The 26,357-nt window shown below is 36.8% G+C and overlaps 2 protein-coding genes across 3 annotated transcripts in view; one reads left to right on the forward strand and one right to left on the reverse strand.

Moving 5' to 3' along the window:
* The window catches only part of eps15l1b (epidermal growth factor receptor pathway substrate 15-like 1b), a 59,571-nt gene extending 36,076 nt beyond the window's left edge, over positions 1 to 23,495 (forward strand). The window contains exons 21-24 of one of the 2 annotated variants that reach the window (XM_084411894.1): positions 3,567 to 3,649; positions 5,993 to 6,086; positions 16,040 to 16,200; positions 22,935 to 23,495. In XM_084411894.1, the coding sequence (XP_084268020.1) occupies positions 3,567 to 3,649; positions 5,993 to 6,086; positions 16,040 to 16,200; positions 22,935 to 23,081 (485 nt within the window). In that variant the 3' untranslated portion in view covers positions 23,082 to 23,495. The remainder of the gene's footprint in view (positions 1 to 3,566; positions 3,650 to 5,992; positions 6,087 to 16,039; positions 16,201 to 22,934) is intronic. The other variant, XM_084411895.1, reaches the window with a different exon arrangement.
* LOC311292270 (lipoprotein lipase) overlaps positions 1 to 26,357 on the reverse strand; it is a 632,457-nt gene that overhangs the window by 440,933 nt on the left and 165,167 nt on the right. The window lies entirely within an intron of this gene.

Below are 26,357 nucleotides of genomic sequence, written 5' to 3' on the forward strand. Positions count from 1 at the left end.
CTCTCTCTCTCTCCCTCTCTCTCTCCCTTTCCCTCTCCCTCTCCCTCTCCTCTCCCTCTCTCTCTCTCTCTCTCTCACTCTCTCTCTCTCCTCTCCCCCCCATCCCGGTCTTGTTTTCCTCACGTTCCACCTCAGCTCACATGGTGAACAGGTAAACTCTTTCTGCGCGTCCCGTCGGAGGAAGCGGGGTTAATTTATGGGAAACAAGCGGACTGACGTGCTCCTGAAATAACTCTTTTTACGGGAACACAAGAAGAGTGTGTTCTGAGCTGTTAGTGGTCTCACACTTACAGATGCATGCAGGAAACTCGCATGTGTTTTTACTAGCTCAGCTTTCTCACAGCAAACAGGCCGACGTACAATAGCTTGTCTTTTTTCGTTCTTCCATAACACGAGTCTTGTTTGTGTTCATATTTGGGTCATTCCTGTAATGAACCTTTTGAACTCTGTAGCTTTTAGAAAATGAATAAGCTCGCGTTTTAATTTTAGGAAGAAACAAATGCATTAAAGTGACAGTAAAGACGTTTATGATGTTACAAAAGATTTGTATTTCAGATAAGTGCTTTATTAAAATGCTTTTTTATTTATTAAAGGTTTTTATTAACTCTGTGTTTTCATCATTTGATAATAAGAAAAGTTTCTTGAGCAGCAAATCAACAAATTAGAATGATTTCTGAAGGATTATGTGACACTGAAGACTGGAGTAATGATGCTTTTGTAATTAAATTTCACAGTATTACGGTTTTTACTGTATTTTTGATCTAACAAATGCAGTCTTGGTGAACATGAGCATTAAAAGATATATATATTTTGAAACTTTAGAGTAATCTCTAGAATATCGGATGAAAATAAACAGGCTTGAAATAACATTTAGAGACACAAGTCAGCAAACAAAACAAAACAACATGCCATAATTCATCAGATCTGTTGACAGTACTGTTGTTTGTGATGTTGTTTTCCCTCTAAAATGATGTCACTTCCTACTAGAGGATGATGTCATGAACAGTATTTCCAAGAAAACATGGAAAGTGAAAAGAAACAAATGAAGAAATATGCGGAACGCTTCAATATTTCTATAAAAGTGTCGCTCGTGATTGTAATTTGTTTTAATTCGCTATATTAAGACCAGGGGCCGGTTTCACAAAGATAGACTCTGACTATGGCTTAGATATAGTAGATAGTCAGACTTCAGATAGACATCTAAATCAGACCGTTGCACAAAGCACTTAAGACTCTTGACTAACTTAAGTAGGACTACACTGCAGTGCATTCTGGGTAAAATAAGACACTTTTTTTTTTTTTTTTTACAAAAAAACATGGCGGATCGAGTTAGCGCGTTCAACCGCTCAGTGCAGTTTACCCCAGCGGAAAATATGTGTTTGTTGGAGGAGTGTAACAGTTACAAGGACATTTTACTTGGGAAATTTAGCGGAGAATGTAGTAACAAGAAGAAATGTTTAAATTATGAGCCATTTTCCCTTTTCTTTCGGCTGTTTGTAATGTAACCGATTGTTACTGCTGGTTGCCAAGGTAACAGAGAGTCTTAGACCTAAGTTAGCCTGGGGGTAAGGGTAGGGTTGCACCAGCCGTTCGTAAGTTCTTTCTTAAATTGGAACGTAAAGTCCACACTAGAGGCTTAGTAGCTCACACTAACTAACTCTGTACTTTATGCCGTTGCACCATTTGTACGTAAGGCAGAACGTTGCTAGTAGGTCGTAAGCTCTCCGTAAAGTAATGCGTAGTCGCATAATATGACGTTTCGCCTCGATGATCCAATAGCAGCCTTCAAATACGTGAGCAAAAGTTGTGTTGAAATGCCGTGAATTTCAGTTTATCCTTCATTCTAACTTTTTGCCTCACATTACTAACGGTAAAAATATGTTTCCATTAAATACGATAGCCTACTTGATCATAAATAACATAAGTGTTTTTATATGTAAATAACATTCAGAAAAACTGTATTTGAAATGAAATTAATAAGGATCAATAAATAAATATTGATACAAAAAACATAAGAAATTACGTTTATTGATTATGACTGATATTTGACATGCACAACATGGACCGATGCACGCAGCGGCGGGCTGTTCAGGACAGGTTCGTGTTAAAGGGATACTCCACTTATTTTGGAAATAGGCTCATTTTACAACTCCCCCAGAGTTAAACATTTGAGTTTCACCGTTTTCGAATCCATTCAGCCGATCTCCGGGTCTGGCGGTACCACTTTTAGCATAGCTTAGCATAGATCATTGAATCGGACAGGACCATTAGCATCTCTCTCAAAAAAATGACCAAAGAGTTTCGATATTTTTCCTATTTAAAACTTGACTCTTCTGTAGTTACATCATGTACTAAGACCGACGGAAAATGAAAAGTTGGGATTTTCTAGGCTGATATGGGTAGGAACTATACTCTCATTCCTGCGTAATAATCAAGAAACTTTTCTGCCGTACCATGAGTGCAGCAGGCGTAATGATATGACGCAGCGCCTGAAAATAGTCCCCAGCTCGGTAGACTATAGGGTCGACTATTTTCAGGCGCTGTGTCATATCATTACGCCTAAAATATCGAAACTCTGTGATAATTTTTTTGAGAGAGATGCTAATGGTCCTGTCCGATTCAATGATCTATGCTAAGCTATGCTAAAAAGTGGTACCGCCAGACCCGGAGATCGGCTGAATGGATTCGAAAACGGTAAAACTCAACTGTTTAACTCTGGGGGAGGTGTAAAATGAGCCTATTTCCAAAAAAAGCGGAGTATCCCTTTAAAGAGACGCTAACAAAGTAATCTTTTCACATAATGTTCTCTCTCTTAAAATGTAAGCGAGTGTAAATGTCAGCATTATCATATATGTCTAAAGAATTGAAGACTGTCAGGTAAAAGAAGAGCTTATTGATGCAGGTCAGATATTTTATTCCAACCGCTACTCCTGATCGGAGGCTGCCGTAAATATTTAGTTTATACTTAGAGTTACGCTTCAACTAACTTTAATGGTGCAACGCAAAAATATTTAGAAGTGCGTAAGTCGTAACTTAGTGTCCATTTAAGTCAAAACTAGGCTAAGTTGTAACTTACAACAAGGTGTTGGTGCAACTGGCCCAAGGTGTCTAATTTTTTTGGTCTAAATTAAGTCAGTCTTTATTTTTGTGAAACAGTCTAACTTGCATTAGACTAGTCTATGAGTGAATTTTAGACTTGTCTGACACTATAGACCGGTCTAAAATAGCTTTGTGAAACCGGCCCCTGTGCACTGCAAAGTAGGAATGGCTCTTTCGTGCACAGTAACCCTTCATAACGTCGTCATTAGTTAATCAGAAACATACGTCACGCTGCAGATGGAAAACAAAATGCGCACTTTTCAGGAGCTAAAAAGTCATGGAAAAAGAGAAACACTGGCCACATACAAGCCGCTCTCTTAAAAATAGCACCTGTGTTGTTCCCCGATCTCTTCAGTTAAAGACAGAGCTGAGTTTTTGCAGTGGGTTGAAACGTCGCCGGTTATTACGGTCAGATGTTTCCATCAAATTCATAAAATGTGCTTGTGCTTTCTCTCTTTCATAAACAGATCCGTTTGCTGCGTCAGACCCGTTCAGTAGCGACTCGTTTGGAGGGAAAGGTGGTTTTGCTGATTTTTCTCAAATGTCAAAGGTATGTTCAGGAGATTTTCAAAACAAGAGAAATCTACAATAGTTCATTCAGATCGATGTAAAGTCGATGAGTTTACACTGAATTTGGGAAATTGAAGTTGTGTTTGTTAAAGGAAAATGGCATACTGCATGTTTTATAGTAGGAATTATGCATACTATGAGCAGTATTGTAAAGTTTAAATTCGTGGAATATCTGTAAAATGTATCAAAATGTGCTGGAGACAACCAGAGCATACTGCATTCGATTAGTGTATCCCACAATGCAATGCACACCATTTTTGACAAAAGTGCCTTAAACATGCTAAATAAACATTCTTTTCCAGTATAGATGTCACTTTAACAGTTTGAAGTGTTCATGGACCCTTTTCACAGACTTGTGATGACACATATCCATAGTTATTAATATAAATTACATTCTCTCTCTCTCTCTCTCTCTCTCTCTATATATATATATATATATATATTCATTTTTAAAGTGCCCCTATTATGCTATTTTCAAGGCTCCTTAATTTGTTTTGGAGTCTCCTACAACAACTTTACATGCATCCAAGGTCAAAAAACACTTTAATTTTCTCATAATATACATTGCAGCATTAGCTCTTTTCTCACAGTGTCTGAAACGGTTTGATAAAAGATTCGGTCTCTCTAAACCCCGCCTTTCTACTAGCCTACTCTGCTCTGATTGGTCAGATGGCCCAGTCTGTTGTGATTGGTCTACTCTGCTCTGATTAGTCAGATGGCCCAGTCTGTTGTGATTGGTCTACTCTGCTCTGATTAGTCAGATGGCCCAGTCTGTTGTGATTGGTCTACTCTGCTCTGATTAGTCAGATGGCCCAGTCTGTTGTGATTGGTCTACTCTGCTCTGATTAGTCAGATGGCCCAGTCTGTTGTGATTGGTCTACTCTGCTCTGATTGGTCAGGTGGCCCAGTCTGTTGTGATTGGTCTACTCTGCTCTGATTGGTCAGATGGCCCAGTCTGCTCTGATTGGTCTACTCTGCTCTGATTAGTCAGATGGCTCAGTCTGCTGTGATTGGTCGGGAGACAAAAACTCAATTGTTCTGCACTTTGATCTTTGAAACTCTGCCGAACTTATACACTCACAAACAGCTTTATTACAGTCACTATACAGCTATATAAACACCAAATGTAAGGTAAATATCCTAAAAAGCATAATAGGGTCACTTATGTGCAGTATAACACTAAACTTTGTGGTATCAAATAAAAAAAAAAACTAGCTAACGCTGCTGTGTGAGTGTTTCCGTTACAACGGCCGAGGAAGTGACGGCAAATTTGACCTCTTTCTCTCTTCTGACCAATGTAATCAATCTCAATATTTTTTTCCTCTTTTGTAACGTCATAGAAACACTATTGTGGATTTATTTTTAATTTAATTTTTTTTTGCAAACAGGAACATAAAAATTTAATTTGTCGTAGTGTCCATTCACCACCATACAAGTTTACCTTACTATAGCCCTCTTCGGACGGGATTAACTTCATAAGGGTAGATGGAGTGATGTAATTTTACCACAGGACGTCTGTAATATTAAAGGCCAATTCGCACGGGATTAGAGATCTCAGTAAAACTAGCAGAAGTGGGAGAGTCACTCGATTTGCGCATCGCCGTCACTCCTGTCGTCATGTGCGTATTACCCTGATATCACGTGTGCAAACACATATAACCTATATTTATATATATATATATAAAACGGTTATGTCCGGTCGAACGATGTATTAATTAACTTGAGATTGGATTGTGTTGGTAATAGGCACTTATCTAACGCTAAAAGATGTTTCGTGCCTCTAACAAGTGCTGTCGATCTTCTCTCTGATCTGAATGGTGTGTGTAAAACACTTGAGTTTTGCCACAGACTCGTCCCAGCGCCTAGAACGCAACTGAACACTTTTTCAAGCGTCTCCATACTTGGAAAAACTGTGGAAAACTACTTTTAAGCAGGAAATTATGAAATATTTGCGTACATATTTACAGCGGGTCTATTCGCACGGGATTAGCATCACCTGAGGTCATTTTTCCGGACCTTTTTACTGAAGGTAAAAGTCGCCATAATCTTTACTGACATTGTCCGTGATGATCACTGAGATGCACATTCAGACGGGACTAAAGTCACAGAGAAGCTCTGGTGATTATTACTTTACCCCACCTCTCCATGTTACACTATAGTCCCGTCCGAATAGGGCTTATTTCGAGAAACCTGGAAATGTGAAAAGGGGTCCAATGCTGCTTACGGTTTTACATACTAGAAAATATAGGCAGCATTTAATTTGTGTGTGTGTGTGTGTGCGTGTGTTTATCAACTCTGTGTTGTGATTTGTGTACGTTCCCAGAGTTCGACCTCAGAGCCGATGAGCCGAAAGCCGACGTACCCGCTCCCCCCTCCGAAAAAACCCGGACCACAAAGACCAGCGCCGCCTCCTTATGGTGAGGAAACCCCCGCCGACACGAATGTGTGTTCGTGATTTAGTGATTTAATTACCTAGTTCATCTGATAAGCATGAGAGAGTGTGTGAGTGTGAGTTTTAATTATACGAAAAATGCATTTATCATGCGTTTATCATCTTGTTTTTATTATGCGGTGAAAAAAGAATGAGATTTTTATCTGGTATTGTAATTTTATTATAATATAAAGGGCTTGTTGTGTGCAGCACGTTAACTAACTGTAATATCTAGAGGAAAATCTTTATATTTAATGAGCTCATTAGAATGAGTTTTGGATGCTATGATTTATGCTTGATTTATTATTATTATTATTTCTAGATAGAGAAGAAATGTCAGACAGTTTTAATACTGTAGCAAAGCTATAACCAGACCGAAACATCGGGAGCATTCCAGGTTAAATCCAATGTAAAATGAACGCACAAAAAATAACTTTAACTTGTCCCTCATTTTTAAAACACAAATATGTTTGTAAAATTCTTCTATTAATTCTTCCTAAAAAAATATATTTTGCTATTATTTATATAAACATGCTAATCATGCTAGCATCTTGCTAAAAACATGCTTGCAACATGTTAATCATGTTCTCATCTAGCTAAAAACATGCTAGCAAAATGCTCATCATGCTAGCATCTTTTTATAAAAGTGTTAGCAATGTGCTACCAACATGCTAATCATGCTAGCATCATTCTAACAACATACTAATCATAGTAAATCATGCTAGAATGTGGTAAATTGTAGTAAATCATCGTAGAAACATGGTTAATCATGTTATAATGTGGTAAATCGAGTTTTGCCACTCACATTTTCTTCAGGAAATGTACATTCATTGTAGTATTTATTCATATCTTTAATTAGCTTTTATTTGTATATTTTCATTTTCATTTGTTAAAGTTTTAGCATTTTTTGTCATGCGAATTGTCATTTTTATTAGTTTTTAGGGGGTTTTGTTTGAAATATTATTGTATATCTTTAATTTTTATTTCAGCATTCTAGTCACTTTAGTACTTCAGCTTAAACGTTTAAAGTTAATTTTTTTTTATCTAATGTTTTGCTTTATTTAAATTACCAAAAACAATTTTTTAATAGTTTCAGTTAACAGTAACAACGCTGGTAAACGACATTATGAATAGTTGCGTCACAAACGTTTCTGCTAATCTTGCCACGTACCAATTGAGTTTAATAGTCCTGACAGGAGTTACTGAATATAACTTTATGCAAAACTGATTATAGATTTTATCTCTCTGGTCTAACTACTAGTTAACTCATACAAAGTCCATTAGCGACACTTTCAGATTCCAGTTTAATGCCCCATTATAGACTTGCTTCCATTAAGTGCATGATTGTACACAATTTGTGCTTGTTTTACAAACTGAATGATAGAATTATGATCTGTTTATATTGAACATATCGGTTACACTTTATTTTAAGGTGTCATTGTTACAGTGTAATTATATATTTAAGTACTGAGTAATATTAATTAAGTACATGTACTTACTATAGGGTTAGGGTAGGATTAGGGTTTGGTTGAGGGTTAGTTGCATGTAATTATGCATAATTTACTGTTATTACTATGGTAAGTACATGTAATATATGTAACAAGGACACTGTAAAATAAAGTGTTACCGAGTTTTCTTATAAGTAATAATTCAAGTTTTAATTGTAAACATCTTCAGACCAGTACCGCATTTCACAACCCACATTAAATTTCATAACACGACGACAAACTCAATAATATGACAGATCATGCACTGTGAGTCTGATAATGGAAAGTCAAACACTTCTCCATTTTGGCGATATCGAAACGCATCGGTGAGTTGTGAGCTCATCATAGGACAGCTGTGACAGGAAAGATAAGAGTCGTCTTAGCATGAGAAAATAAGCAAATGCAGCGTCATGCAGTCAAAGAACGGACGACTGCAGGTTTATTTGTCTACATGAGGGAATATTTCTCCCAAAAATGAATATTTACTCTCCCTCATGTTGGATTCAAACCTGTATGACTTTCTTTCCTCTGTGGAAAACAAAAGATGTTTGGCAGAATGTTCACGCTGCTCTTTTGCACACAGTGAAAGCATATACACCACCGTTCAAAAGTTTGGGGTTAAGATTTTTTTCTAAAATAATTTGATGCTTTTATTCAGCAAGGACACATTTGAGTGAGTGAGTGACTGAGTGAATGGGTGAGAGGGTGAATGGGTGAGTGGGTGAGAGGGTGAGAGTGAATGGGTGAGAGAGTGAATGGGTGAGATAGTGTATGGGTGAGAGAGTGAATGGGTGAGTGTGTGTGGGTGAGTGAATGGGTGAGTGGGTGAGTGAGTGAGTGAGTGGGTGAGAGGGTGAGAGAGTGAATGGGTGATAGAGTGAATGGGTGAGAGAGTGAATGGGTGAGTGTGTGAGAGTGAATGGTTGAGTGTGTATGAGTGAGTGAGTGAGAGAGAGTGAATGGGTGAGTGTGTATGAGTGAGTATGGGTGAATGGGTGAGAGAGTGAATGGGTGAGAGAGTGAATGGGTGAGAGAGTGAATGGGTGAGAGAGTGAATGGGTGAGAGAGTGAATGGGTGAGAGAGTGAATGGGTGAGTGTGTGTGAGTGAGTATGGGTGAGAGAGTGAATGGTTGAGTGTGTATGAGTGAGTGAGTGAGTGTGAGTGAGAGTGAATGGGTGAGTGTGTATGAGTGAGTGAGAGTGAACGGGTGAGTGTGTATGAGTGAGTATGGGTGGGTGAGTATGGGTGGGTGAGTATGGGTGAGTGAGTATGGGTGAGTGAGTGTGAGTGAGTGTGTGTGGGTGAATGGGTGAGTGAGTGTGGGTGAGTGTGTGCGGGTGAGTGTGTATGGGTGAATGGGTGAGAGAGTGAGTGTGGGTGAGTGAGTGAGTGTGGGTGAGTGTGTATGGGTGAGTGTGTATGGGTGAATGGGTGAGTGAGAGTGAATGGGTGAGTGTGTGTGTGTGTGTGTGTGTGTGTGGGTGAGTGTGTGTGGATGAATGAATGGGTGAGTGTGTGTGAGTATGGGTGAGTGTGTGGGTGAGTGTGTATGAGTGAGAGTGAATGGGTGAGTGAGAGTGAGTGGGTGAGTGTGTATGGGTGAGTATGGGTGAGTGAGTATGAGTGAGTGAGTGAGTGAGAGAGTGAGTGTGTGTGTGTGTGTGTGTGGGTGAGTGTGTGTAGATGAGTGAGTGGGTGGGTGAGTGTGCATGAGTGAGTATGGGTGGGTGAGTGAGTGAGTGGGTGAGTGTGCGTGAGTTTGTTTGTTTGTTTGTGTGTGTTATTAATAAATACAGCCTTGGTGAGCATAAGAGACTTTCAAAAACATTTAAACAAATCTTACTGACCACAAACCTTTGAACATTAGTGTAATAATACGCAGGATTAGAATGACAGAAGGGTGAGTAAACAATGACAGCATGTACACTGATAATAGAGCATATGATTGAGTGTTTCCCAGAAGAGAGTGTTTGTGTGTGCGTTCGTGAGAAAGTCTGTTTTCACACGTACATATGTTCACATGAGAGAGTGTGTGTGTGTGTGTGTAGTCCTTTTAAACTCTTAAGTGTCACCGGCCCACAGCCATTACATATTCAAAACAGTAATCTTGACAAACTATATATCATTTGAAAGCTTACGATCTCTAGTTTTCATATTTGGTGACTGATTTTTAAAATAAATTACAGAGGAGTCGTAATTTATCAATTTGCAACAAGAATATTTTCACACTCCTAAGCCTTGTTCAGACCTTTATTTTGAAATAGCGATGAACATGAAAAATCATGAAAGAATGGTAGAAACCTCAGTTTGTTTTCATGCCAAGAGTTCAAAAGATAACATCCATCCAATTTTTTTTTTTTTTTGAAAAAAAGGTCTGACATTTTTTTTAAATATAAAGAAAAAATAATATTTTGTGGAAAAAAGAATACCCTGTTTGTGATGTGGCAGCGAGATTTAACGCACATACATGTTCTTTTTATGTGTTTATTAGAGGTTGAACTCATATCAAAATCTTCCAAACTTCCCATACTACGTCTGAATAGGATGTCTATTTCATAAATTGTATGAAAATTGTGGAAATAATGATTCAGATCACTCAAACCACATACGGAAATGGAGGCGCCATTTCACCTAGTGAAAAATTTTGGTTCTGCGCCCAAACAAAATCTCACTGAAAGCAAATTTTTTGAGATATCAACCAATAATTTGAAATACAACTTGTTCAGATTTTTGCCTTTGATTTTTCCAACATGTTTTGAAAATATATTTTATATAAAATATGAATAATAAAATTTTTACATAGTACATTTCCATAAACTCAAACTTCTATAACTTTTTTTTTTCTCTTTCACTTTCTTAATTTCACAAATCTGCCAAATGTCTTCTTTAAAACAAGACCAATCTTACATTTATATCTCAAAGCATTCTTGAATTACAACCATTTAAGTTCGGAATGTGCATTTTAATTGTAGAATCATCAAATCATCCGTTCGTCTTCATGCGTCGCTCTAGGAATCGCATCATCAACGTCTGTCCTCGCTGTAAATCACTGTTTCCTGCAGCGTAATCAGTGGTGTAGTGGTTACCTGGCCTCTACCATGACTAGATGTGTAGTGGGTGGGGGTGGGTAGGGTACATTTTATCCATTTAGCAGACGCTTTTATCCAAAGCAACTCCCACATCAACAATAAAACAAAGCGATTCATCCTACAAGTTCCACGATTCTTCAAACGGTAACGCTTCAGAAACACTCTTGCAATAAGATTTCATAACATTAGTTAACATGAACTAGTAATTAAAAATACTTCTAAAGCATTTATGAATCAATTTCAACATTATTAAAATCAAAAGTTGCATCTGTTAATATTATTTAATGGACTAAGCTGACATGAACTAACAATTAACAGGTGTTTTTTATTAACCAAAGATAACAAATGTATTGCTCTTTGATATATAATGTTAGTTAATGTTAGGTTATGAAGCATTAACTAATGGTAACTTATGGTACGTTATTATAAAGTGTTTTTATGTCAATTTTATGCATCGTGCAAAAAAAAAAGAAAAAAAAAAGAGTCTTTTGAGATGAATAATTTTTGCAGATGTTTTCTGTTTTAAGCGCTTTAAAGTACACAAGTGCTCAAGAGCAAAATATCATCATTTAACCAGCATTTTGCATGAAATCTGGTCACTTTATAGTGCATTCTGGCCAAGAATCCCAATAAAATGATGCAATGAAAATATGAATTGCACACATTTCTGAATCTGAATGCAGCTGTGAGTGAAATCGAGCTTGCGTTACTAAAAGTAAAGCCAAAAGCTGAGAGATAGTGCTCTGATAGTATCAGAGATCACTTAATGTGGTAGTACTGAATGCATGCAGATAAAGTTAGATATGATTTGGCGATTATAGCGTTTACATATACACTAGTAATGTTTTTGTTTGTTTTGAACATGAACTCACTGAAGTCACCTCTAACACCAACACACACGTTTACACTCTTAACCACTTTTAAGCAAGGAATATTCCGACGCATAACCTTTAGAGCGAGGTGTTTACACCACCAATTCTCTCTTTTGTTTAATGCAGGGGATTGTTTAGTGTTGTCTGTGGTGTGTTTATTGCTATAACAGGCACAGAAAGGGCAAGGGTGGGGCGCTGGTAGTTTCACTACTATCTCTGAGTTAAGAAAGAAAAAAGCTCTTCCTCTCCATGGCACAAGAAGCCTGTGTAGTGGTGTGAGAGATGTAGAGAAGTGAGTTCCTCTAAAGTTCGCGGTTCACACCCTTAAACTGAGCACCAATGTTCCCACGATTGGCTAAATATGTTCATGCCAGGTTCTCACACCCCACTGGAACTGCAAATACAGAACATTTCTACTCTATATGACTCTTTATAGCTTCTCAGTTCAGACTTTTTTTTGCATTTTCACTTTGAATGATCCTGTTGAACACTTTCAGAATATTAATAGTGCAGATTTAGAGCTTTTGTATGTAAAATGTTGCAATCATTCCTTTATAAACCATTTAAAAATGTCACTATTTTTCAGGTAAATCTCACAAAAATATGCCTGACTCATATATTTTAAAGTCAAATCATTTTAGGGCCATGAAGACATTTAAGCTATTAAATACATTTCCCCCCTAAACTCTCACTGTTTTATTACTGACATATAACTTTACATTTTATTTCTGGTCATTATATTCGCAATGATCATCATTACTGTAATATATAATTTCAACCCTTAAAAATACTGTAATACCATGATTTTTAAAGAGTTTAAATTGACATAAAACACACAAGTACTTTACATTTTTAAATGTGTATATAATACAATATAAAATGCATTTAATTGCCATAATGTCACAATGTAAAATTAAATAATGGCCATATATATTTATATATAATTATTTATTTATTTTTCTCTTAATTTTGATTATCTTTAGAGTCTTATTTAAGTAATAAAATGTTTTATTTAACAATATAAACTACATAAATAATAAATTATAATATAAAACAATATAAAATGCATTTAATTGTCATAATGTCACAATGTAAAATTTAAATAATGGCCATATATATATTTGTTAATTTTGATTATCATTAGATCCTTATTAAAGTAATAACATGTTTTTTTTAATTAAACAATCTGTGTATGATGTTTACTCACAAACATTATATATGGATAACTGCAGTAATTACTTTAATTGCATATATATATATATATATATATATATATATATATGTGTGTGTATATATAGTTTTTTCTTTTGCTTCTTGCTCTTGACAGGTTTTTGTGAGATTCCCCTTCAATCACATTTCTACCACTTTGCACACTTCTGCAACTCACATAAATCTTGTAGGTTATTGTAGTGGGTTGTGGTTGCTGTTGGCTATTTTTAATGGTTTGTAAATATTGCTCATAGTTTGAAGAAATGAAACCTTGGCAGTGGTGCACCGCTAGTGAATTTGGTCCTTTAACATCTATTCAATTACACTCCTGATGTAAAAGTCACTGCAGGACTCACAGGCCTCTGTGGATCTAAAGCACTCATTTAATCAAAGATAATTAGACGTCTGCTCCGAAAGATAGGCAGGAGTTTTATAACGACTTCTAAAGCCCAAAGGATACTTTGTTTTTTTTACACTTACGCTAGCGTATTTCAAAGTATACTCGATCTGATAGCGTGTGTGAATGCAGGTTGGTCGACACATGCACTTTAGAAAGTTTCGTCTTTGTCCAGTGTCTGGGCTATTTTTCTCCAGAAGTTATTTCCGATAAAAATGTCTTTGTATTATTTTAAACTAAAGTTGAGGCTATCTCATAACGGTTACAAAAATCGTGCGACGCACGCATCACAAATGCGTCTACACGAAAAAACTGAAATATACTTTTTGACTTAAGATGCCTCATTTTGCAATGAGCTCACTGAAAATTTTTTATTTATACATTTACATTTCATGCTATACCAAAATGAATTAATGTCATGGGTAATGTACTTTTATTTTACTTTTTATTTGGATTTGTGCATATGATGTGTGCATAAAGTCCCCCTGTCGTCAATAATTGTATTCCTTAAAACTCATCTTTGATCACCAAAATGACATATTTAATCATTTTTTCCTTGGAAAAAAAAAAATCTTCATGCCTTAAAAAATATTGAATGTAACTCTGCACCCTTGCCTCATTTAGTATGCGCGGTTCTATGAATATGCAAATGAGCCCCGCCTCCACTCACTCACTCAGCTCAGAGATCCACTCGTTGACGATCACACGTTGATCTGATTGGTTACAAGGTAGTTTGTGACGTCAGAAACACCAGCGATTTCAAAGCGTGTTTTTGAGACTGTCTTTGGTTCACTGCAGTTATAAGGAGAAAATACTCAGCAATGGTGTCGACTTATGAGTTTACACATGGTTTGTCTTAAAGCGCATTGATTTTCACCACAGGGGGACTTTAATGTATATTAGCTTGAGCCTAATGGAGCTGCTGAATTCATGTGAAAGTAAATCACACACCTGACTGTTTTCCAACTGACTTTTACATTTTGCTTTCTTCTGTTTCTTGATTGCTGTCACTTTCTCTCACCATATCAAGGGTATCCTGCATCCTGAGCCTTTTAATCAGTTTGTGAAGGTCTTATTCATCCAGAATCATTGCACAATCGGGATGAAAGCAACTGGAATTTAATAAAGCAACTGCATATAAATTGCCAATCATCGCTCTTATTTGTCCTTATATTACATTAAATGTTGATAAATGCTTGATCAAATCATTGCTTGAATACGTAATCAGAAAACTAAAGTTCAGCTGCTTTTGACTCAATTCTACATAGAGCTGCACGATTAATCGTTAAAAGATTGCGATCTCGATTCAAACACTTTTGTGATCTAATTTTCTAAATGACAACGATTCTCCTGTGTCTATTAAACCTTTGACAAAATCACACCGCAACATTCAAATCTGCTTTTGCGCTACCGCTTATCATTTATGAAACGGCTTCAGAAACAGTCTTTGTAACCACACATTTTCGTTATTTCCGCGTTACAAATTTTCATATGATCACAGAAGTACTGAGATAAAAATTTAGAGTTCGGATATAAACACTGATGTCTACAGAAGCGATCAAAATAGAGCAAATCACCTTTTGAAAGTAACTTTGTGCTTCAAATAAAGATTATATCGATTACATCGTTACACCAGTAGGTGGCGACGAGTGACTGTTAAAAAATGTATTTTTCGTTGAATCATTCATTCAGAAATGCTGATTCATCCAGTAATAAAACAAGTATTTATAAGAGAGTCGTTGAATCATTCCCTCAAATAATTCATTCAGATTAATTAAATGTTTTAAAGGGATACTCCACTTTTTTGGGAAATATGCTCATTTTACAACTCCCCCAGAGTTAAACAGTTGAGTTTTACCGTATTCGAATCCATTCAGCCGATCTCCGGGTCTGGCGGTACCACTTTTAGCATAGCTTAGCATAGATCATTGAATCGGACAGGACCATTAGCATCTCTCTCAAAAAAATTACCAAAGAGTTTCGATATTTTTCCTATTTAAAACTTGACTCTTCTGTAGTTACATCGTGTACTAAGACCGACAGAAAATGTAAAGTTGCGATTTTCTAGGCTGATATGGCTAGGAACTATACTCTCATTCCTGCGTAATAATCAAGAAACTTTGCTGCCGTACCATGAGTCCAGCAGGCGTAATGATATGACGCAGTGCCTGAAAATAGTCCCCAGCTCAGTAACTTCCAACGTGACCGGGACTAAGTTTGTCTAACCTATTAGACCTATTTTCAGGCGCTGCGTCATATCATTACGCCTGCTGCACTCATGGTACGGCAGTAAAGTTTCTTGATTATTACGCAGGAATGAGAGTATAGTTCCTAGCCATATCAGCCTAGAAAATCGCAACTTTACATTTTCCGTCGGCCTTAGTACACGATGTAACAACAGAAGAGTCACGTTTTAAATAGGAAAAATATCGAAACTCTTTGGTCATTTTTTTGAGAGAGATGCTAATGGTCCTGTCCGATTCAATGATCTATGCTAAGCTATGCTAAAAGTGGTACCGCCAGACCCGGAGTTCGGCTGAATGGATTCGAAACCGGTAAAACTCAACTGTTTAACTCTGGGGGAGTTGTAAAATGAGCCTATTTCCAAAAAAAGTGGAGAATCCCTTTAAATAGACTGCAGCTATCAACATATTGTCCGAACTTCTAGTAAATTACATTATTTTGTTTATTTGTCTGTTCAGAATCGTGATCTCTGTTTGATACAAAAAAAAAGTGATTCTCAATTTAACCAGAATCGTGCAGCTCTAATTCTACAGGACTTTCAATAATATTTCTTGTAATTTTTCTTCAGATCTATCCTGTACCTCAACTGTTCTGTTGGTGTTTTGGGAGTCATCTTTGTTTTCTTTGACACTATTTCAGGGAAGAATTCGGCCGTCACGAATAGCGGTTCAGTGGTTCATAGTCAAGGGTTTGGTGCTCCGGCTGTTCGAAAGACACACATGAACAGAGGACCCGTGCCCTCGTCCTCTTCGTTACGGTCTGCTGTTAACCCGTCCACAGGGGTAACAGACTTTAGAGCTGTAAGTCCCGCATCATGCCGTCTAAATCGTCTCCATCTAGCTAGTTTCTCTGTCTGCTGTCATCGTTTTAGCACCCCATTTCTGTTCAGCTTGTAGTTGTATTTGCATCCGCTTCATGCCGATATTTGCAACTGCTGCTTTGCAACTTTCCCCCGCTGCCGTTTTGCCCGTCTGCATCATGCTAATGCCAAAATCATGCCTCGAATTACACATCATTTTGATATTCATTCATCCTCGTGTTGTATGACTTTCTTTATTCTGTGGAACACAAAAGGTATTCGTTCGTACCAAAAAAAAAAAAGTCCATACATACAACTTTAATGTCTTCAGAATACTTTGGATATAATTCGCAGGAACACTTTTATGGTGCATTTAATTTATATAGCGCTTTAAACAGTATGAAACTTTGTTTAAAATGCAGTAATAAACGGTGAAGTGAATCATTCATTCAAGAGATTTATTCAAAAACACTGATTCATCCAGTAATGAAACAAGTGAAGTCTTTATGAGTGAGTCGTTGAATCATTCATTCAAGAGATTTGTTCAAAAACATTGATTCATCCAGTAATGAAACAAGTGAAGTCTTTATGAGTGAGTCGTTGAATCATTCATTCAAGAGATATGTTCAAAAATATTGATTCATCCACCAATGAAACAAGTGAAGTCTTTATAAGTGAATCGTTGAATCATTCATTCAAGAGATTTGTTCAAAAACATTGATTCATCCAGTAATGAAACAAGTGAAGTCTTTATGAGTGAGTCATTGAATCATTCATTCAAGAGATTTGTTCAAAAACACTGATTCGTCCAGTAATGAAACGAGTGACGTCTTTATGAGTGAGTCAATGAATCATTCATTCAAGAGATTTGTTCAAAACACTGATTCATCCAGTAATGAAACAAGTGAAGTCTTTATGAGTGAGTCATTGAATCATTCATTCAAGAGATTTGTTCAAAAACATTGATTCATCCAGTAATGAAACAAGTGAAGTCTTTATGAGTGAGTCGTTGAATCATTCATTCAAGAGATTTGTTCAAAAACATTGATTCATCCAGTAATGAAACAAGTGAAGTCTTTATGAGTGAGTCGTTGAATCATTAATTCAAGAGATTTGTTCAAAAACACTGATTCATCCAGTAATGAAACAAGTGACGTCTTTATGAGTGAGTCAATGAATCATTCATTCAAGAGATTTGTTCAAAAACACTGATTCATCCAGTAATGAAACGAGTGAAGTCTTTATGAGTGAATCAATGAATCATTAATTCAAGAGATTTGTTCAAAAACACTGATTCATCCAGTAATGAAACAAGTGACGTCTTTATGAGTGAGTCGTTGAATCATTAATTCAAGAGATTTGTTCAAAAACACTGATTCATCCAGTAATGAAACAAGTGAAGTCTTTATGAGTGAGTCGTTGAATCATTAATTCAAGAGATTTGTTCAAAAACACTGATTCATCCAGTAATGAAACGAGTGACGTCTTTATGAGTGAGTCAATGAATCATTAATTCAAGAGATTTGTTCAAAAACACTGATTCGTCCAGTTATGAAACAAGTGAAGTCTTTATAAGTGAGTCATTGAATCATTCATTCAAGAGATTTGCTCAAAAACACTGATTCGTCCAGTAATGAAACGAGTGACGTCTTTGAGTGAGTCAATGAATCATTCATTCAGTTCAAATGAGTTAAATATGTTTTAAATGGACTGCAGCAATTAATATTTAGTCAGAATCTCTAGTAAATTAAAAGCTGTTTTGTCTATTCAGAATCGTGGGAGAATCCTGATCTCTATTTAAAAAAAAAAAAAAAACATTGTGATTTTTATTTATCCAGAATCGTGACGCTCAAAATGACATTATCCAGCTCAAGTTTAGTTTTGTTCTCATCAGATGTGGTCAGTGCACTCAAATATCGATAATATTACCGGATATTAATCATCTTTTAAACTCCAGCTTTTTAAAATATGTTTGAAATGGCATTAAAACCAAATACTGATCTCTATTTTAGGTTACTCTAGTTTTTTGCTGCACACTGATGATGCAGCTGAACAGGAACAACAAGAGGAAGTGCTGTAGTGGAACAAACCTGGTGTTGAAGGTTTTGAACCAGTTTTTTTTTCATCCAAAACCTTTGATTTCAAGTGTACTGGACTCATGAACACACACGGGTCATTCTTCAACTCTGCTAATATTAATTATGACCTTTAGACTTTTTAACATTAGTTCACCAAAATGTAATGTTTTTATTTTTTTGTGACAAAATAGTGGAAGAAAACAGTTTTGCTTGCATATTTCTATTAAAATTATGAGACCAATGATGTAATTCCTGGTTTCAGGAGATACATTTTTTTATAATTTCCATACAAATTATATTTGTAGTCACTAATCTGGTTTGATGGAAACATAAGGTGTTTAATGTTTTAACAAGCATCCTTCATAATCATACATAACATCATATTCATCCATAACAAGGCTAAAGATAATTTGTTTATCTGATTTACCTCAAATATTGTTTAAACCATAAATCTCACTAACCTTAACAAAAATTGCTAATATGGCATAAAAATTAATTTAATTCCAGATGTATTCTCTAAAAATAAGTCGTTCTGTTACAAGTCATATTACATTTTTCTTTTTAAAAGAAATATTTTTTGTTTTAATGATGTGTAGATTTTTTTTCAACTAGGAAAATATATATATTTTTTTATCTTTTCACTGGTTTCTGCAACAACTTATTTTCTTCAACTCAATGATTCAGAAACCTATATATGAAAACTACTTTAGCATGTTTGACACCAAAATCTCGGATAAAAATAAAAATGGTTTTAAATGGCCTTTCATATTCCTGAAGTACACTGTGTGTGTATAAGTGACCTTACGAAAGCTTCATGATAATATGACCTCGGAATGACACTGAGGTCTAGAAAAGTGAGAAGCGTTTACCAAAACACTTCCTGTTTTCCGACATGCAGTGCCAGCTGGTTTCACCACAGTGTCACAGTTACTTTACGTTCAGTTTGCACATTATTTATATGCTTTTTAAATGACGCAGTTTCAATGGAGTTAAGAATATTTGTCACAATTAAAAATGATTGCTACATTTATTTCATACAACCTCATAGACAAAATCAGGATTAAACAGTTGAATGAATTTGAATTATGCTATTTTAAATGTTCATAACTTTGTTTTGGAGTCTCCTACATTACATGCATCAAAGGTCAAAAAACACTTTAATTATCTCATCATATACATTGCTCATCACCTCATTTCTAAAAGATTAAAAAAATGGTTTGTTCGAAGATTCAGTCTCTCTAAACTCCTCCGTTCGGTGAGTCTAGTCTGCTCTGATTGGTCAGATGGCCCAGTCTGCTGTGATTGGTCTACTCTGCTCTGATTGGTCAGATGGCCCAGTCTGCTGTGATTGGTCTACTCTGCGCTGATTGGTCAGATGGCCCAGTCTGCTGTGATTGGTCTACTCTGCGCTGATTGGTCAGATGGCCCAGTCTGCTGTGATTGGTCTACTCTGCGCTGATTGGTCAGATGGCCCAGTCTGCTGTGATTGGTCTACTCTGCTCTGATTGGTCAGATGGCCCAGTCTGCTGTGATTGGTCTACTCTGCTCTGATTGGTCACACGGCCCAGTCTGCTGTGATTGGTCGACCGCTTACAGCGCGTGTCAGAAACAAAACGCCTATTAGCATATCTGAATTTCAGCTGTTCCTTCTCGTCGCTTCTACTGAATCAAGTCCACCGCGAGTCCTCAAGTGGATTCACATGAACCTAACTCTTCCAGTCTCAGATACATCTACAGTGTTTGAGGGCGGGGCAAAGACGACATGAAGATCATAGGCTGGAATTATGCTAATTTGTTACATTAATTAGGTGTGTAACAGGAGTGCTGACGACTCCTTTCAGCAGTTCAAAATCAATTCTTTCTTTTAGGAGACAATAGCTTTACTTTGATCTTTAAACCTTTGCATACCTTTCACTTTCACAAACAGCTTTATTACACACTGCATGAAAGATGATATTCGAAAAAGCATAATAGTCCAGGTCAAATCCAGGTCGTGCACATATCCAGGTCATGATGCCACAAGTGGCTCAACTGACCTGAAACCACATCTTTGCTCTGCGAGCTGTCTTGTGATGCTGTGTGTGTGTGTGTGTACTGTGCCATGCAGTGCAGATGCAGTTTTGCATGTTGCATGAGGCTTTGTGCTGTGTTTGCCATGCTTGTTTAGAGCTGTGGTGTAATTTGTCTTTCTCCCAGGCACTGAAACCATGAAGGTAAGGTGAAACGCAGGTCTGCTGACCACATCTGAGCGCTCTGCATGTGTTTGTGTCAACCATGAAACACCTACTCCACCCTGCGTGCACACAAATCCCTTCACAAATCACCCTGAGAAATCAGACCACGCACTGAAACCCCAGAAAACAATCGGCAGCAAATGTAAGACCAGTTGACCAACCGCAGTGAGAAAAGACCAGACAAGACCGAAGAAATGGTTCAGTTCGTGTAAAGGCATTTAAACACAGAAGTATAGACTTTGTTTTCTTATATAAAGCACCTTCATGAAGTATTTAGACACTGATATTGCACTTAAAATGTCTGAATGCCATTGCATTAGATGTATTATTTGTGCTTTTTTAAGCTCTAAAATAAATGTAATGTCAATTCACTTTGTTTTGCATCAAATGATTTTGACAACTTATTAGTTATAAAGTGACTTTTGATTTGTAGTTCACTTGATTTGATATTCTGAGTCTAATGCAAGCACATTCAAATAGTTTAAGTCTGATTTAAGTGACCTAATACTTCTAGGCCCTCTAATATATGTATTCTGTGTTATTTTGAAATGGGTCTCATAAACAAAACGAGTTCATGAGGATCTGACTTCATTCGCTGTGTGTCGGGTCACTGGTAACTTACATTTGATGGCAAAGTCTTCACAGCTTTGGTTTCGTTTTTAATCACAACACATGATCCTCACGCTGCTTTTCGACCAATTAAAAAGAATAAAATCACGGATTGGATCATGCATAATTGTGCGCAAATTGCATTTGAAATGAGTGATTTTTAATGTGATTTGATATGAGGACTGGGCGATATATTGAATAGTCACAATATATTCATAATGCTTTTACTGACTGGTATAAAATCAAGCAAAATCATGAATATTATAATAATTTCGATGCACTTTTATTTTGGCTGTTAAGTCGGGCTGCACAATTAATCCGAAATGAAAATGGCATCACGATTATGTTTAAGTGATATTGGCAAATTGCAAAAGGCTCCAATTTAATTAATTAAAAATATGCGCTACGGGTTTCTGAGTAAAGGCCCGTTCACACAAGAACGAAAACTATAATAATAGTGATAGTAGTAATAATTATAAGCGCACGCTGCAGTTTTGTCGTCTGTCTCTTTAAGAGCACAAGCTTTTAAACGCAGGATGGATTCTGATTGGCTGTCAATATTCTTCAGCTGGGAAAAATCGTTCTGAAAGTGATTCCAACGATGTCCTAATATTTTAAATATTAGTGGTAACACTTTAGTTTACGGTCCAATTCTCAACTATTCCAGTCCTTAACCATTCTTAACTAGTTGCTTATTAGCATGCATATCATTGCATATATTGGCTGTTTATTAGTACTTATAAAGCACATATTAATGCCTTATTCTGCATGACTATACATCTCTTAATCCAACCCAGTACCTAAACTCAACAACTACCCTAATAAGCAGTGATTAGGAGTTTATTGAGGCAAACGTTATAGTTAATAGTGAGAATTGGAGCCTAATCTAAAGTGTGACCATATTAGTATTGTAATTTTTTATATATATATGCAGCCATACAAACAAGTATAGCAACTCTGGAATTTTTTTTGAATCACTATTGCAATTTTTATCAGAAAAATACTGCAAAATAGTTGTTGTTTTTTAAATCTCACAGCACTATTATTTTGTGAACACATCTTGATTATTTTACCTAGAGGTTTTAACTATTTTTTTTTTATTTGTTAGATTAAACCTGTTGAATCGACTTTGCAGCAAAAAAAAAAGTACATTTTAAATCACGCTTTAAAAAAAGCAAAAAAAAAGGAGATCATAAGTGCTGAAAAATGTCAATCTATATGACCACATTAGTATTGTAATTTTGCAGAATTCATGTTAAAATACAATATATATATATTTAAATTATAATATTATATTATAAATTATAATAGCGTGCATATAATATTTGTATATTTATATTTATATAATTATAAATATAATTTATAATTAATATGATGGAAAATGGTGTTTATATATCATTTTTTTATATATATATATATATATATATATATATATATAAACACAATTTTCCCCAAATTGTGCAGCCATACAAACAAGCACAGCAACTCTGGACATTTTTTTAATCGCAATTATCAGAAAAATGCTGCATAAACTTTTTTTTAAATCTCACAGTATTATTATTAAGTTTGTGAACACATCTTGATTATTTTACCTAGAGGTTTTAACTGTATTTTTTTTTTATTGTTAGACTAAACATGTTGAATCGACTTTACAGCACTTTTTATTTTATTTTAAAAATCACACTTTTAAAACACACACAAAAAAAATGTCAATCTATATGTATATTATGAGATATGTCGCCCAGCCCGACAGTGATGCGTCCTCCTGTGTGATGAACCGTGTCTTCTGTAATGCCGTTTGTCTCCCGGTTCAGTTCGGAAGTGAGACCCAGCAGCTGGAGTGGGCCAAACGCGAGAGCCAGAGAGAGGAGGCGGAGCGCATGAGGAGACTTCAACTACAGGAACAGCAAGACCTGGAACTGGCCCTCGCCCTCAGCCGAGCCGAAGTACCCCGAACATGAAGACACTCGACACCTGGACGACCCTGGACCAATGAAGGGCCGATTATATACAGCTTTACCAAACACTGACGGACTAGCAGGAGATCATATGAGTGAGGTCTCTGTGCACGTCAGGTATTTAATTATGCACGTCATCAGTATCGTAATACATATCGGCCATCTTGGTTTTGCAAAGCAGATTTGATCCCGAGTGCTTTACATCTCACTGACCTTCTGATTACGATCCGCTTCATCCACCAGAGAAACTGTTCGCTTAACTAAGAGGGATGAATGACTAAATCCGTGACAATTGCACTATATGATCATATATGACGTCTGTGTTTTACATATAAACCTGTGTAATTAATGCATTCCCAACAAATCCCTCTGGATCGAAGTTTTCACCTCGATTGCACATATACTGTTTAATATTACGCGAGTGTCATTAAAGGAACACGCCGACTTTTTGGGACTTTAGCTTATTCACCGTATCCCCCAGAGTTAGATAAGTCCACACATACCCTTCTCATCTCCGTGCGTGCCGTAACTCTGTCTGACGCACCCACCGCTAGCCTAGCTTAGCACAAAGACTGGAGGTAAATGGCTCCAGCTAGCATACTGCTCCCAATAAGTGACAAAATAACGCCAACATTTTCCTATTTACATGTTGTGATGTACTCCAACTCTGAGCGAACTCTCTGCTCCTCACCACGGGACTTCTCAGGCGCTGCGAGTAAATCACTCCGCCTAAGTAGCAGTGCTTCGCCTTCTGAGAATATAGTTCCCAGTGTGTATACGGTTAGAAGATGGCTGTGTCTCATGTGACCTTGTTATTCGTACACACTGTTACTATACACATCACAACATGTAAATAGGAAAATGTTGGCGTTATTTTGTCACTTATTGGGAGCAGTATGCTAGCTGGAGCCATTTACCTCCAGTCTTTGTGCTAAGCTAGGCTAGCGGTGGGTGCGTCAGACAGAGTTACGGCACGCACGGAGATGAGAATGGTGTGTGTGGACTTATCTAACTCTGGGGGATACGGTGAATAAGATAAAGTCTCAAAAAGTCGGCGTGTTCCTTTAAGATCAAATGAAGCATGTTCTGTACTTTTGAAGGAAGGAATCTGCCGTGCTGCTTTTTTATTTGGGTTCATCTATATTTATATGAGAGTGAGATGTTGAGCTGTATTTGTTTTTAACCCTTTAAATCTTTATCAGATCCGCCGGACGACACCAAATCACTGCCGACGCTGATCTAGTTTGAACCCTTTTCTTGAAATAGTTTGAAGTGAAGCCTTATACTGTATATTGAGCTCGTTCTTATGTATTCATGTATTTATTGCATCTGTGATACTCGACACTAAAATCAGCAGGTTGTGGATTGTTTGAATGCTAGAGAAGTACATTTTGGTGTTTATGTGGTTTTGATTTTCATGTTGGAGATTCTGACAATCTGTGGTTTTGATTCTGATTCAATGTTTTTACGTGTTTTGTTTCTATTGTAGAAAAGGGCTGAAAACTATTTTACAATGTGCTGCTTTTCAGTGTTTTATAAATATTAAACATGTTTAATAAATGTTAAACATATTTATCTGGATCCATTAGAAATGTTTTGGGTTTTTTTCTTGGAGTAAAAAAGCCATTTCTTCCCAGAATCATATATATATATATAAGGTTTCTTTTTTATAAGTCAACTATGTATGCACACACAGACACACACACACACACACACACACACACACACTAACCTGACCCCTAAACCTACCCATCACACACACACACACACACACACACACACACTAACCCGACCCCTAAACCTACCCATCACACACACACACACACACACACACACACACACTAACCTGACCCCTAAACCTACCCATCACACACACACACACACACACACTAACCCGACCCCTAAACCTACCCATCACACACACACACACACACACACTAACCTGACCCCTAAACCTACCCATCACACACACACACACTAACCCGACCCCTAAACCTACCCATCACACACACACACACACACACTAACCCGACCCCTAAACCTACCCATCACACACACACACACACTAACCCGACCCCTAAACCTACCCATCACACACACACACACACACACACACACACACACACACACTAACCCAACCCCTAAACCTACCCATCACACACACACACACACACACTAACCCGACCGCTAAACCTACCCATCTCACACACACACACACACACACACACACACACTAAACCTACCCATTACACACACACACACACATTTTAAGGAAAATAAACATTGTTTGGAGACTATTAAGAACTATCATATATTCTGTACATGGCGAAGTAATTATATTTCAGATATTCATCGAATATTTATTTTTTTGTGGAGTGAAATATGACCTTGTTTATGATATTCTTTTATGATATTCTCTATTTTTAGGTATTTATGCATTTGTCAGATACAGTATTTAAGGTTTACAGTTTATCATTTCATTCATTATCTGGGAATAGAACACGTGAACTTGACATTGATCCATTAAAAGACAAATGTGACCCTGGATCACGTCACCAGTCACATGTCACACGGGTATATTTGTGGCAATAGTACATTCTATGGGTCAAAATGATCGATTTTTCTTTTATGCCAAAAATCATTAGGATATTAAGTAAAGATCATGTTCCATGAAGATATTTAGTAAATATCCTACCGTAAATATATAAAACATGTATTTTTGTGAGTGAATGCAGCACAATCGTGAACATAAATGAACAACTTTAAAGGAGATTTTCTCAATGTTTTTTTTTTTTTTTTGCATCCTCAGATTCCAGATGTTCAAATATAATGATGTATAAATCTCACTTTCAAAAAAAATTGAGCCATGTGACTGGTTTTGTGGTCCAGGGTCACAAATATGAAATAAAGAAGCTGCAGTGTTCAACATATGTTCAGGCCGTTCGCCTTCAGATCCAGAACATTCAGACGGATTGAGACTTTCAGATCAGGTGTGTGTGTGTGTGTGTGTGCACCTGCTACGCTTCAGATCTGCTCATGTTCACGTCAGTGAGCTCAACTATCACTAATGCGTTTGTCCTGCTGTGAAGCTCCAGTGATGGACGAGCTCTTTTTCACGCGTCTATCAGACCTTTGTCTTCTGCAAATGCTCTGTGAACGACTGTTTTTCCTGGACCCGTCGAGTAACACAAGCTGGAAGAATGAAGTCCGAGCTCGAGCCGGACTCAAATGGAGGCCTTGGAAAGATTGAGATCTAAGTGTGAAAATAATTTAACAGCT

This window comes from Rutilus rutilus (genome assembly GCF_951802725.1).
Source record: "Rutilus rutilus genome assembly, chromosome: 6".
In the NCBI taxonomy this organism is placed as follows: Eukaryota; Metazoa; Chordata; class Actinopteri; order Cypriniformes; family Leuciscidae; genus Rutilus; species Rutilus rutilus.